This window comes from Coregonus lavaretus (assembly GCF_964263955.1).
Source record: "Coregonus lavaretus genome assembly, chromosome: 23".
NCBI classification, from domain to species: domain Eukaryota; kingdom Metazoa; phylum Chordata; class Actinopteri; order Salmoniformes; family Salmonidae; genus Coregonus; species Coregonus lavaretus.
Window position 1 is genome coordinate 44,186,972 of NC_140010.1, and position 16,099 is coordinate 44,203,070.

At 40.6% G+C, this 16,099-nt stretch overlaps 1 protein-coding gene across 1 annotated transcript in view; it reads left to right on the top strand.

Annotated features, from left to right (window-relative positions):
- The window catches only part of retreg1 (reticulophagy regulator 1), a gene marked incomplete at both ends in the record, with an annotated part of 65,280 nt that overhangs the window by 11,785 nt on the left and 37,396 nt on the right, over positions 1–16,099 (top strand). Inside the window, one exon of the mRNA XM_084139162.1 lies at positions 8,287–8,317. Within this exon, the coding sequence (XP_083995288.1) occupies positions 8,287–8,317 (31 nt within the window). The remainder of the gene's footprint in view (positions 1–8,286; positions 8,318–16,099) is intronic.

Genomic DNA, 16,099 nt, shown 5'->3' on the forward strand with positions numbered 1-16,099 from the left:
ATCAGGGATAAAATTGTAGACCTGCACAAGGCTGGGATGGGCTACAGGACAATAGGCAAGCAGCTTGGTGAGAAGGCAACAACTGTTGGCGCAATTATTAGAAAATGGAAGAAGTTCAAGATGACGGTCAATCACCCTCGGTCTGGGGCTGAGGGTGATTGAGGAAGGTGAGGGATCAGCCCAGAACTACACGGCAGGACCTGGTCAATGACCTGAAGAGAGCTGGGACCACAGCCTCAAAGAAAACCATTAGTAACACACTACGCCGTCATGGATTAAAATCCTGCTCAAGCCAGCGCATGTCCAGGCCCGTCTGAAGTTTGCCAATGACCATTTGGATGATCCAGAGGAGGAATGGGAGAAGGTCATGTGGTCTGATGAGACAAAAATATAGCTTTTTGGTCTAAACTCCACTCGCCGTGTTTGGAGGAAGAAAGAAGGATGAGTACAACCCCAAGAACACCATCCCAACCGTGAAGCATGGAGGTGGAAACATCATTCTTTGGGGATGCTTTTCTGCAAAGGGGACAGGACGACTGCACCGTATGGAGGGGAGGATGGATGGGGCCATGTATCGCGAGATCTTGGCCAACAACCTCCTTCCCTCAGTAAGAGCATTGAAGATGGGTGGTGGCTGGGTCTTCCAGCATGACAACGACTCGAAACACACAGCCAGGGCAACTAAGTAGTGGCTCCTTAAGAAGCATTTCAAGGTCCTGGAGTGGCCTAGCCAGTCTCCAGACCTGATCCCAATAGAAAATCTTTGGAGGGAGCTGAAAGTCCGTGTTGCCCAGCGACAGCCCCGAAACCTGAAGGATCTGGAGAAGGTCTGTATGGAGGAGTGGGCAGTGTGTGCAAACCTGGTCAAGAACTACAGGAAACGTATGATCTTTGTAATTGCAAACAAAGGTTTCTGTACCAAATATTAAGTTCTGCTTTTCTGATGTATCAAATACTTATGTCATGCAATAAAATGCAAATTAATTATTAAAAAATCATACAATGTGATTTTCTGGATTTTTGTTTTAGATTCCGTCTCTCACAGTTGAAGTGTACCTATGATAAAAATTACAGACCTCTACATGCTTTGTAAGTAGGAAAACCTGCAAAATTGGCAGTATATCAAATACGTGTTCTCCCCACTGTACGCAAGGTAGATGGATTATTTTGAATATGTTATTGGACCATAAACATATATGGCTCATTAACCTTTACGGACCAAATAATGATGATCCACACTTCTTTGACAATATATATAATAAATGATCAACCCTGCAAGCAATTCAAGACTCTATTATTATGGTGGGAGTTTATAATACCGTTTTAAATAGCTCTATGGACCGTAAAGGAAATCACACTACAAACAATCACCCTCATGCTCTTAAGGAAATTGTGAATGTCATGGATACATTAGAACTAGTAGATATATGGAGGCTTAAATATCCTGATCTAGTGAGATATACATGGCGGAGACTCAATCAAGCTAATCGTCTTGACTTCTTTCTTATGTAATTCTCGTTGGCACCAAAAGTTTAAAAAGTGTTGATAGGGGACAAAATGCGGTCGGACCATCATATAATTGGCATATACATTACTCTTACAGAATTTCCACGTGGGCGTGGATATTGGACATTTAATCAAAGCCTATTGGATGACAACTTGTTTTTAACTAGGACAGAGGAATTTATAACTGATTTATTCCGACATAACATCGGTACAGCAAATCCCCTTATTGAATGGGACACCTTTAAATGTGCCTTTAGAGGCCATGCAATTCAGTACTCATCTCGAAAACAAGCAATTTAGGTCAAAAGAGTCCATACTAACAAAGGAAATAGAAGGTCTAACAGAATGGATAGATAGCAATAAAAACTGTAACTTAGAGGCTCAGAATAAATTAGAGGAAATACAAAAAGAAATGGAGAAACTTATTCAAGAAAGATCAAATGTAATATATTATAAAAAATAAAGCAAACTGGATGGAATATGGGGAAAAATGCACCAAATTCTTTTAAAATCTTCAACATAGGAATGCTACCAAAAATAATTTACTGAAACTGGTTACAAATGACGGAGTCACCCATGATTCACCAAATGATATTTTGAAGGAGGAAACAAAGTACTTTAAGCATATGTTTTAATTTCAGTCGCCTCCATCTCCTCTAACTGAAGCTAATAGTAGAGATTATTTTTCTATTGATATTGTAAAATTAACAGCCATACAGAAAGACTCATGTGAAGTTGAAATTACAGAGGAGGAACTTCTGGATGCAATTAAAGACTTTAAGTCCGGCAAAACTCCAGGGTTGGATGGCATACCAGTCGAGGTATACCAAACCTTTTTTGATATACTCAGAGGACCGTTATTAGCATGTTTTAACCACTCCTATGTAAATGGTAGATTATCAGACACTCAAGAAGAAGGTCTGATTTCATTATTACTGAAACAGGATACAAGTGGAAAATATAAAGATCCAGTCCATTTAAAAAATTGGAGGCCCTTTACACTTCAGTGTTGTGATGCAAAAAATTCTAGCAAAATGTATAGCACATAGAATTAAAAAGGTATTGTCGGACATTATTAATTCAAATCAGACAGGTTTTTTACATGAAAGATACATTGAAGATAATATAAGGCAAGTACTGGAAACAATAGAACACTATGAAAAATCTGGGAAATCAGGCTATTCATAGCAGACTTCAAAAAGGTATTTGATAAAGTACGACTGGGATTTAAATATAAATGCCTGGAGCATTTCAATTTAGGAGAATCTCTTATAAAATGGGTTAAAATCATGTATAGTAACCCTAGGTGTAAAATAGTAAATAATGGCTATTTCTCAGAAAGTTTTAAACTGTCAAGAGGAGTGAAACAAGGTTGTCCACTATCGGCATATCTATTTATTATGACCATTGAGATGTTAGCTATTAAAATCAGATCCAACAATAATATCAAGGGATTAGAAATCCAGGGCTTAAAAACAAAGGTGTCATTGTACGCTGATGATTCATGTTTTCTTTTAAATCCACAACTTGAATCCCTCCACAGCCTCATAGAGGATCTAGATACATTTTCTAACCTCTCTGGATTACAACCAAATTATGATAAATGTACTATATTACATATTGGATCACAAAAAAATACAATTTTTACATTACCATGTAGTTTACCAATAAAATGGTCTGATGGTGATGTGGATATACTCGGAATACATATCCCAAAATGAAATAAATGATCTCACTCCAATCCATTTTAATAGAAAGTTAGCAAAAATAGATAAGATCTTGCTACCATGGAAAGGTAAATACCTGTCAATTTGTGGAAAAATCACCCTGATTAACTCTTTAGTATTATCCCAGTTTACCTATTTGCTTATGGTCTTGCCTACGCCTAACGAACAGTTTTTTAAATTATATGAGAAAATATTCCATTTTATTTGGAACGGCAAGCCAGACAAAATTAAACGGGCCTATTTATATAATGAATATGAATTCGGAGGACAGAAATTATTAAATATTAAAGCATTAGACCTATCACTAAAAGCTTCAGTCATACAAAAGTTATACTTAAATCCGAACTGGTTCTCTAGCAAATTAGTAAGATTGTCTCACCCAATGTTCAAGAATGGCCTTTTTCCCTTTATTCAGATTACAACCTCTCACTTTCAGTTATTTGAAAAGGAAATCATCTCCCAAATATCACTATTTCTAAAACAAGCCATAGAAAGTTGGTTGCAATTTCAATTTAATCCTCCAGAAATGACAGAACAAATACTGCAACAAATATTGTGGTTAAACTCGAATATACTAATTGATTAAAAAAAAACGTTTATTTTGACAAAATGTTTAAAAAAGGTATAATCTTCGTAAATGATATCATCGGTAGGACTGGTGTAGTTATGTCGCACATGCAGCTAACTAAAACATATGGAAATGTCTGCTCTACCCAAAATTACAACCAAATAATTGCAGCATTACCGCAAAAATGGAAGAGGAAAGTGGAAGGGGGAAAAAGTAAGGAACTTGCCTGTCGTCCTTGCATTAAAGAACATAATTGGTTAAAGAAAACTGTGATGAATAAAAAAGTATACCAGTTTCATTTAAGGACCAAAGGATTGACAGCCGTCCCATATAGATTGCAAAATAGTTGGGAAGAGATTTTTGACGTACCGATCCCATGGCATAGTGTTTATGAACTGATACGCAAAACGACGCCGGATTCAAAACGTATAATTTTTCAATTTAAATTATTATATAAAATTCTTGCTACCAATAGAATGTTATTTATATGGGGGATACAATCTTCCCAGCTCTGCAGATCTTGCTGCGAAGAGACAAAATCATTAGATCATTTGTTTTGGTGCTGTCCATTTGTAGCTTGTTTTTGGACACAGGTCCAGGAATGGCTTAAGGATTGCAATATTTACCTGGAGCTAACCCTGCAGATAGCATTACTGGGTGATCTGAAAAGTCATAGTCAATCGATCAATAATATAATAATATAGCAAAAATGTTTATTTTCAATTTACAATCTGTAGAAACAATGAGAATAGAAAGGTTCAGAACTTTTGTAAAACATCACAGTACAGTTGAAAAATATATGGCAAATAGAAATCCAATATGGATCGTGTTAAGAGATAGATGGGTGGTGTTGAATGGAGTTGAAGGATGGGACTAATAACAACTAACAACAACTAATAACAACAAGATAACTAATAATGTAAGCATACTGTGTCCATAATAAGTATATACAGTGGGGAGAACAAGTATTTGATACACTGCCGATTTTGCAGGTTTTCCTACTTACAAAGCATGTAGAGGTCTGTAATTTTTATCATAGGTACACTTCAACTGTGAGAGACGGAATCTAAAACAAAAATCCAGAAAATCACATTGTATGATTTTTAAGTAATTAATTTGCATTTTATTGCATGACATAAGGATTTGATACATCAGAAAATAAGAACTTAATATTTGGTACAGAAACCTTTGTTTGCAATTACAGAGATCATACGTTTCCTGTAGGTTTTGACAAGGTTTGCACACATTGCAGCAGGGATTTTGGCCCACTCCTCCATACAGACCTTCTCCAGATCCTTCAGGTTTCGGGGCTGTCGCTGGGCAACACGGACTTTCAGCTCCCTCCAAAGATTTTCTTTTGGGTTCAGGTCTGGAGACTGGCTAGGCCACTCCAGGACCTTGAGATGCTTCTTACGGAACCACTCCTTAGTTGCCCTGGCTGTGTGTTTCGTGTCGTTGTCATGCTGGAAGACCCAGCCACGACCCATCTTCAATGCTCTTACTGAGGGAAGGAGGTTGTTGGCCAAGATCTCACGATACATGGCCCCATCCATCCTCCCCTCAGTACGGTGCAGTCGTCCTGTCCCCTTTGCAGAAAAGCATCCCCAAAGAATGATGTTTCCACCTCCATGCTTCACGGTTGGGATGGTGTTCTTGGGGTTGTACTCATCCTTCTTCTTCCTCCAAACACGGCGAGTGGAGTTTAGACCAAAAAGCTCTATTTTTGTCTAATCAGACCACATGACTTTCTCCCATTCCTCCTCTGGATCATCCAGATGGTCATTGGCAAATAAAATACAAAAATGAACTAAATACAAAAAAAAGGTTCTGCAAAGCTGTCATGAAGAATTTCAAATATAACATATATTTTGATTTGTTTAACACTTTTTGGGTTATTACATGATTCCATTTGTGTTATTTCATGTAGAAAATAGTAAAAATCAAGAAAAACCTTGAATGAGTAGGTTTGTCTAAACTTTTGACTGGTACTGTATATAAAAATCAAAATAATGAAATGGTAGTTCTGGGCTGTGTTCATTGGGGCACGCAATGGAAAACGTTTAAAAATTGCAATGGAAACCGAAATGTTTTTTTGTCCAGGTAGTCTCTGTTTCAGTCAGTTTTGTCCTGTTTGGGTCCATAATGAACATCACCGTGCTTTGTTTCAAGTTGCCTGTTTTTTTAAGTTGCAAAACCCCAGTGCCTGCTGGGAATAATAACAAAAGCACGGTGATGTTAATTATGCACCCAAACAGGACAAAACTGACTGAAACAGAGACTACCTGGACAAAAAAACATTTCAGTTTCCATTGCAATTTTTAAACGTTTGTTGGTCCCGTGTAGCTCAGTTGGTAGAGCATGGCGCTTGCAACGCCAGGGTTGTGTGTTCGATTCCCACGGGGGGCCAGTATGAAAAAAAAAATTATGCACTCACTAACTGTAAGTCGCTCTGGATAAGAGCGTCTGCTAAATGACTAAAATGTAAATGTAAGCAATAAGCCCCTGCTCCGGGGTGAAGTTTCCCCTAGGTACAGATCTAGGATTAGTTTCCCCTCCCACAATCCTAACCTTAATCATTAGTTGGGAAAATGCTAAACTGACACAAGATCAGCGACTAGGGGCAACTTCACCCTACACTGTAAACCCCTTGTCCAAAACATTTGGCTGTCACGCCATGTGACGTTCTTGGATTATCTTTCCCTATTGATGACCTATAAGCACGGTACAATACATGGTTATAACATCTACAGAAAATGCAGATATGCCAATGGGGGCTGTGTAGCAGTCTATATTCAGAGCCACATTCCTGTAAAGCTTAGAGTGGATCTCATGTTAAATACTGTTGAAGAAATATGGCTACCGGTTCAGCTGCCTCACCTAAACCCCATTCTTGTGGGAAGCTACTATAGACCACCAAGTGCTAACAGTCAGTATCTGGATAATATGTGTGAAATGCTTGATAATGTATGTGATATCAACAGAGAGGTATATTTCCTGGGTGACCATAATATTGATTGGCTTTCAACAAGCTGCCCACTCAAGAGAAAGCTTCAAACAACCAGTGCCTGCAACCTGGTTCAGGTTATCAGTCAACCTACCAGGGTATTTACAAACAGTACAGGAATGAAATCATCAACATGAATTGATCACATCTTTACTAATGCTGCAGAAATCTGCTTTAAAGCAGTGTCTAAATCCATCGGCTGAAGTGATCACAAAGGCTGGACCTAACATAGTGTATAAGAGGTCATACAATAAGTTTTGTAGTGATTCCTATGTTGATGAAGTAAATAATATTTGCTTGTCTGTGGTGTGTAACCAGACGCTGCACTTGACACATTTATGAAATGTTTTATTCCAGTTATTAATAAGCATGCACCCATTAAGAAAATTACTGTAAAAACTGTTAAATCCCCGTGGATTGATGAGGAATTAAAAAGTTCCTGCACAACAAATTGGCAAACTTGTTGTAAATTGAGAAATCATTTGACTAAACTGAATAAAAAGAAGAAGAAACTATACTATGAAACAAATATAAATGATATAAAGAATGATAGTAAAATGCTTTGGAGCGCCTTAAATGAAATTTTGGGCAAAAAGGCAAACTCTGCTCCATCATTCATTGAATCAGATGGCTAATTTATCACAAAACCCACTGATATTGCCAACTACTTTAATTATTTTTTGTCATCTGCAAGATTAGCAAATTTAGGCATGACATGCCAGCAACAAATGCAGACACTACACATCCAAGTATAACTGACCAAATTATGAAAGACAAGCATTGTAATTTTGAATTCTGAAAAGTGAGTGTGGAAGAGGTGAAAAAGTCATTCTGCTACTCAAGAATAGTAAACCCCCTTTACTGGCTCAAATAGCTGACCAATCAGCCTGTTACCAACCATTAGTAAACTTTTGGGAAAAATGGTGTTTGAACAGATACAATGCTATTTTACAGTGAACAAATTGACAACAGACTTTCAGCACGCTTATAGGGAAGGACATTTAACATGCACGACACTTACACAAATGACTGATGTTTGGCTGAGAGAAATTTATGATTAAAAGATTGTGGGAGCTGTTTTATTAGACTTCATTACGGCTTTTGACATTATTGATCATAGTCTGCTGCTGGAAAAACGAATGTGTTATGGCTTTACAGCCCCTGCTATATTGTGGATAAATAGTTACCTGTCTAACAGAACACAGAGTGTGTATTTTAATGGAAACCTCTCCAACATAATCCAGGTAGAATCAGGGATTCCCCAGGGCAGCTGTCTAGGCCCCTTACTTTGTTCAATCTTTACTAATGACATGCCACTGGCTTTGAGTAAAGCCAGTGTGTCTATGTATGCGGATGACTCAACATGGACTGGGTAGGTTATGTTTGTTAGATTGGTTTTATGAAGCATGTCAGGAGAACATTGGCAGCCTATTGGACAGAAAATGTTGACCAATAAAATGTCTGTTCTTTTTCACTTACAGGGGCCCACTTATGGCGCAGTATGACTGGAAGGTAGGTGCTCTGTTGTATTATCAACACATTGTGTGTGTGTTTGTATGTGCATGTGTGTGCGTGTGCGTGTATGTGTGTGAGAGAGAGAGAGAGCTCACAATATGGCTTGTAATGAATACTCCCCTTAAAGGGATACTTCGGGGAGGCCCATTATCTACTTCCCCAGAGTCAGATGAACTCATGGATACCATTTTTATGTCTCTGCGTGCGGTTTGAAGGAAGTTGCTAACCAGCGCTAGTGCAATTGCTAACTAGCGTTAGCGCAATGACTGGAAGTCTATGGGCTTCCATTAGTTGAGCTAACGCTAGTTAGCATTGGCTCGTGAAACTACTTCTAACTTCCTTCATACTGGACACAGAGACATAAACATGGTATCCACAAGTTCATCTGACCCTGGGGAAGTAGATAAAGTGCCTCATTGCCAAAATCCTGAAGTATTCCTTTAATGTTACCTGTGTGTGTCCACATCCTGCTATATTTGCTCAGCTGTGAGACAAAGTGAGTCTAATTCAAGACCATGATTGTAATTGTGTCAAATTGCCATCATAAAAGGAGTTCAAAATGGCCAGTATTTCTGTATTCATATTTCAGAAGAACATATAGATTCTTTAGACTTTCAGAATGCTGAAAACATGTTATTACTAACCCAAACTGGTCTCTAAATAATAGATAAAAATACAAAATATGTAACAACTTCCTCGGTCTGCCCTTACTAATAGTGAGCACGCAACTTTCCCCCACTCTTCCCTAAAAGCTTCATGGAGCAAGTTGACGTTTATTGGGATGAACTTGTCCTAGAGGCAGAGCTGAGCAATTTCCACTAGATGGGCCAGCGGCAAAGTCAAAATTGGCTATATAGTAAAAATTCATGAAAACAAACATTTGCTTTGGTCTTAATTTAAGGTTAAGGTTAGGCATAAGGTTAGCAGTGTGGTCAAGGTTAGGGTTAAGGTTAAGGTTAGGGTTAGGTTTAAAATCAGATTTATAACTGTGGTTGTACCAGCTAGTGACTACCCTGCAGAGCTGCCTCCAATACATGAGTCATCCCAATAAATACCAACCTGCACTAGCGGAGCAAGGAAATTCAGACTAGTTTGAAGCAATTTTTCAACTAAAGTAGAGGACAGTAATGTTACGAGTAAAGTAGGAAGCTCATGTTTTAATAGGCGATAAGAAATTAATGTATTATGAAAGGAGTGTGGATATTTTGCCTGGCAAAGCATTTTTATGCGCTGACTGAATGGGAGCTGATAATTATGAGGCTTCCATGTCTAGCCAAGATTCTCGTATCTTTGGTAAATAAGCAACTTTGCTCTTTTTCTATCTGAGCATGGTATTTTGAATATAAATCAATCTGGGTTTAGGCCAGGGCACAACACTAACACAGCAACCACATTCGTTGTTAATGATATTGTCAATGCTTTAGAGTAATTGTGTTGCCTTGTTTGTGGACCTGACAAAAGCGTTTGATACTGCTGATCACGCTATTTTATTGAACAAGTTATCTGGGTCTGAATTTCTTGAAGTACAGTACCAGTGAAAAGTTTGGACAGACCTACTCATTCCAGGGTTTTTCTTTCTTTTTACTATTTTCTACATTGTAGAATAATCAAAACATCAAAACTATGAAATAACACATATGGAATCATGTAGTAACCAAAAAACTGTTAAACAAATCAAAATATATTTGAGATTTGAGATTCTTCAAAGTAGCCAACTATTGCCTTGATGACAGCTTTGCACACTCTTAGCATTCTCTCAACCAGCTACATGAGGTAGTCACCTGAAATACATTTCAATTAACAGGTGTGCCTTGTTAAAAGTTAATTTGTGGAATTTCTTTCCTTCTTAATGCGTTTGAGCCAATCAGTTGTGTTGTGACAAGGTAGGGGTGGTATATAGAAGATAGCCCTATTTGGGAAAAAACCAAGTCCATATTATGGCAAGAACAACTCAAATAAGCAAAGAGAAACGACAGTCCATCATTACTTTAAGACATGAATGTTCAGTCAATCCGGAAAATGTCAAGAACTTTGAAAGCCCCTTCATGTGCAGTCGCAAAAACCATCAAGCGCTATGATGAAACTGGCTCTCATGAGGATCGCCACAGGAAAGGAAGACCCAGAGTTACCTCTGCTGCAGAGGATAAATTCATTAGAATAACTGCACCTCAGAAATTGCAGCCCAAATAAATGCTTCACAGTGTTCAAGTAACAGACACACATCAACTGTTCAGAGGAGACTGCGTGAATCAGGCCGTCATGGTCGAATTGCTGCAAAGAAACCACTACTAAAGGTCACCAATAAAAAGAAGAGACTTGCTTGGGCCAAGAAACACGAGCAATGGACATTAGTCTGGTGGAAATCTGTCCTTTGGTCTGATGAGTCCAATTTTGAGATTTTTGGTTCCAGCAACCTTGTCTTTGTGAGACACAGAGTAGGTGAACGCATGATCTCTGCATGTTTGGTTCCCACCGTGAAGCATGGGGGAAGAGGTATGATGGTGTGGGGGTGCTTTGCTGGTGACACTGTTGGTGATTTCTTTCGAATTCATGAGCTGAAATAAAAGATCCCAGAAATGTTCCATACGCACAAAAAGCTTATTTCTCTCAAATGTTGTGCACACATTTGTTTTCATCCCTGTTAGTGAGCATTTCTCCTTTGCTAAGATAATCCATCCACCTGACAGGTGTGGTATATCAAGAAGTTGATTAAACAGCATGATCATTACACAGGTGCACCTTGTGCTGGGGATAATAAAAGTCCACTCTAAAATGTGCAATTTTGTCATACAACACAATGCCACAGATGCCTCAAGTTTTGAGGGAGCGTGCAATTGGCATACTGACTGCAGGAATGTCCACCAGAGCTGTTGCCAGATAATTGAATGTTAATTTCTCTACCATAAGCCGCATCCAACGTTATTTTAGAGAATTTTGCATTACGTCCAACTGGCCTCACAACCGCAGACCATGTTTAAACACGCCAGCCCAGGACCTCGACATCCGGCTTCTTCACCTACGGGATAGTCTGAGACCAGCCACCCGGACAGCCGATGAAACTGGGGTGTATTTCTGTCTGTAATAAAGCCCTTTGGTGGGGAAAATCTCATTCTGATTGGCTGGGCCTGGCTCCCCAGTGGGTGGGCCTATGCCCTCCCAGGCCAACCCATGGCTGCGCCCCTGCCCAGTCAATGCGAAATCCATTAGATTAGGGCCTAATTTATTTATTTCAATTGACTGATTTCCTTATATGAACTGTAACTCAGTAAAATCTTTGAAATTGTTGCGTGTTGCGTTTATATTTTTGTTAAGTATATATGTGGATGATAATATTACAGTTGAAGTCGGACGTTTACATACACTTAGGTAGGAGTCATTAAAACTCGTTTTCCAACCACTCCTCAAATTGCTTTTTAACAAACTATAGTTTTGGCAAGTCGGTTAGGACATCTACTTTGTGCATGACACAAGTAATTTTTCCAACAATTGTTTACAGACAGACTATTTCACTTATAATTCACTGTGTCACAATTCCAGTGGGTCAGAAGTTTACATACACTAAGTTCACTGTGCCTTTTAAACAGCTTGGAAAATTCATTTGAGTCAATTGGAGGTGTACCTGTGGATGTATTTCAAGGCCTACCTTCAAACTCAGTGCCTCTTTGCTTGACATCATGGGAAAATCAAAAGAAATCAGCCAAGACCTCAGAAATGGTAGACCTCCACAAGTCTGGTTCATCCTTGGAGCAATTTCCAAACGCCTGAAGGTACCACGTTCATCTGTACAAACAGTAGTACGCAAGTATAACACCCTGGGACCACGCAGCCATCATACCGCTCAGGAAGGAGACGCATTCTGTCTCCTAGAGATGAACGTACTTTGGTGCGAAAGTGCAAATCAATCCCAGAACAACAGCAAAGGACCTTGTGAAGATGCTGGAGGAAACAGGTACAAAAGTATCTATATCCACAGTAAAACGAGTCCTATATCGACATAACCTGAAAAGCCGCTCAGCAAGGAACAAGCCACTGCTCCAAAACCGCCTGTCACGCCCTGGCTCTAGGGACTCTTTTAAGTTGAGCCAGGGTGTGTAGAGTTTATGTTTTGTGCTCGTTGTGTCTAGTCTAGTTTTTGTATATCTATGTTGGCCAGAGTGGTTCTCAATCAGAGGCAACGAGTATCAGCTGTTGCTGGTTGTCTCTGATTGGGAACGATATTTAGTCAGGTGGTTTTCCCACAGTGTTTGGGGGATCTTGTTCCGTGTTGGTTTGTGGTTTGCACCTGTGGACGTCACGTATCGATTTGTTGTTTTGTTCGTGTATCATTTAATAAATAAGTATGTTCACCTTCCACGCTGCGCCTTGGTCCTCTATATCCGACGATCGTGACAGAAGATCCCACCAATACAGGACCAAGCAGCGTGCCCAGGCAGGAGAGGAGAAGCGGCGCCAACCGCGCAGTCGTCGGACAGGCGAGGGGCACCCCAAGAAATGTTTAGGGGGGGGGCACATGGCAGGGACGACGGGGCCACTGGAGGCAGATAAGGGGCGAGTTGGTGGACGAGGAGAGAAGGCCACCGGGTTACGGGAGCCATTGGTGTATAGAGGGAAGGAAAATGTAGAGGCACGGCGAGAGGTACTGAAGTGTGTTGCCAGTCCGGTCCGGCCCGTTCCTGATCCCCGTGTAAGGCCAGTGGTGTGTGTTCCCAGTACGGTCCGGCCTGTTCCTGTCCATCGCGCCAAGCCTATGGTGCGCGTCGCCAGCCCGGCCGGCCTGTTCCTGCCCCTCGCACCAAGCCTATGGTGCGCGTCGCCAGCCCGGCCGGCCTGTTCCTGCCCCTCGCACCAAGCCTATGGTGCGCATCGCCAGCCCGGTCCGGCCTGTTCCTGCTCCCCGCACCAAGCCAATGGTGCGCGTCGCCAGCCTGGTCCGGCCTGTTCCTGCTCCCCGCACCAAACCTGTGGTGCGCATCGCCAGCCCGTGCCCGTTTCACCGGTGCCTGGTCAGGTAACGGTCAGCTGCTCCACACCGGAGCCTGAGCAATCCGCTCCACCGAAGTCCAGTCCAGCTCCAGCCAGTGGGGCTAGACCAGACCAGGGGCACTACGGGGGGGTTAGTAGAGGGTGGTGGTCAAGCCCGGAGCCGGAACCGTCTCCGAGGAGGAATGCCCACCCAGCCCTCCCCTGTTCGGTGATGTTTAGGCGCGGTCGCAGTCCGCGCCTTTAGGGGGGGGTACTGTCACGCCCTGGCTCTAGGGACTCTTTTAAGTTGAGCCAGGGTGTGTAGAGTTTATGTTTTGTGCTCGTTGTGTCTAGTCTAGTTTTTGTATATCTATGTTGGCCAGAGTGGTTCTCAATCATAGGCAACGAGTATCAGCTGTTGCTGGTTGTCTCTGATTGGGAACTATATTTAGTCAGGTGGTTTTCCCACAGTGTTTGGGGGATCTTGTTCCGTGTTGGTTTGTGTTTTGCACCTGTGGACGTCACGTATCGATTTGTTGTTTTGTTCGTGTATCATTTAATAAATAAGTATGTTCACCTTCCACGCTGCGCCTTGGTCCTCTATATCCGACGATCGTGACACCGCCATAAACAAGCCAGACTATGGTTTGTAACTGCACATGGGGACAGAGATCGTACTTTTTGGAGAAATGTCATCTGGTCTGATGAAACAAAAATAGTTTGGCCATAATGACCATTGTTATGTTTGGAGGAAAAAGGGGGGAGCTTGCAAGCCAAAGAACACCATCCCAACCGTGAAGCTCGGGGGTGGCAGCATCATGTTGTGGGGGTGCTTTGCTGCAGGAGGGACTGGTGCACTTCACAAAATAGATGGCATTATGAGGAAGAAAAATTATGTGGATATATTGAAGCAACATCTCAAGACATCAGTCAGGAAGTTAAACCTTGGTCGCAAATGGGTCTTCCAAATGGACAATGACCCCAAGCATACTTCCAAAGTTGTGGCAAAATGGCTTAAGGACAACAAAGTCAAGGTATTGGAGTGGCCATCACAAAGCCCTGACCTCAATCCTATAGAAACTGTGTGGGCAGAACTGAAAAAGCGTGTGCGAGCAAGGAGGCCAACAAACCTGACTCAGTTACACCAGCTCTGTCAGGGGGAATGGGTCAAAATTCACCCAAATTATTGTGGGAAGCTTGTGGAAGTCTACCCAAAACATTTGACCCAGGTTAAACAATTTAAAGGCAATGCTACCAAATACAAATTGAGTGTATGTCAACTTCTGACCCACTGAGAATGTGATGAAAGAAATAAAAGCTGAAATAAATCATTCACTCTACTATTATTCTGACATTTCACATTCTTAAAATAAAGTGGTGATCCTAACTGACCTAAGACAGGGAATGATTACTAGGATTAAATGTCAGGAATTGTGAAAAACTGAGTTGAAATATATTTGGCTAAGGTGTATGTAAACCTCCGACTTCAACTGTATGTACGCAATTGCCCCGACTGCTGACCTGGCTGACAAGGCTACAGTCCGATTATGCAGTTGTGCAGGAAGCCCTTACTGATTTAAAACTTGTGCTTAATACGGGCAAAACTAAATACATATTGTTTTCAAGTTCTCGTAAGATTGTCTCAGATGGATTATATCTTCACTCACCAGATGGTTCTATAATCAAACGAGTCCCTGCATACATATACCTTGGTATTTGGAGTGACAATGATTTATTGTTTAAAAAACATATGAATGAGCTTGTTAAGAAACAAATATTGTCTCTCTCTAGTCTGTTCTTGATTATGGTGATACTATTTATCAAAGTATAGCTGCCTCTACTCTCAAACCCTTGGATGCTGTTTCTCTTAGCGCCCTTCGTTTTATCACAGGAGACATTTTTATTACTCATCACTGTAATATTTACCAAAAGGTCGTCTGAACCTCTTTGAAGTCACGTAGTTCACATCATTGCACTCTTTTTGTTTACAAAGCCCTGCTCCACAAGCTTCCAACAAACCTACCTTCGCTGTTAAGATTTAAAATGACAAGTCATTAAACCCGTTCACAGGGTTGGTTAACTCTGGAGACTGCTTTGGTGTCTACAAAGTTAGGTAGTTCAGCCTAGTTTTCTTGCTCCACATGTTTGGAATAATCTCCTAAATAAATTTAGAATAGATGCGTTAGTGTTCCTAGGGCAGTTCAGGCAGCGGAAAGAGGATTTTTGTAATGAAGAATGCGTTTGCTTTAGTTGACTGTGTTTTGTGTATATTGTATGTATTTATGTTTGTCTGTGCAATATGTGTTGTGCTGTATTTTATTTGTTTTATAATGTATTTTATTTTTGATGTTTTTATGAAATTGTATATGCAGGTAAAAGAGACACTGGTCTCAATGGTGACTCCCTGGCTTAATAAAGGAACATCATCTCATGATGAAATTACAAGTCCTCATTGTCCGAGACCGAGACAAGACCGAGACACTCAATATGTGATGTCGAGACTGTCTCGGTCTCGAGTACTACAACACTGACACCTGATGTTGATTTTACTACAGGTCTTTGTTACTGGTGTCTGAGTTACAGTGAAACACTTGTAAAGGACTCATGCTAGGGAAAATGCCACCTCGTTCATGTTCATTAGGCAGCAAGCTGGGCACTTTGTGTTTCTCACAGAATTGACAATAAAGTATTCTAAAGACAGTCTCACAATTCACTTGAGGAGCAGGAGGAGAAACTTGGAGATTGAGGTTCTCTGTACTTTTACTCATTTTCGTCTATCGGAGCTAGTTAGTGGTTACTAACAGTTTTCTCGGGTAT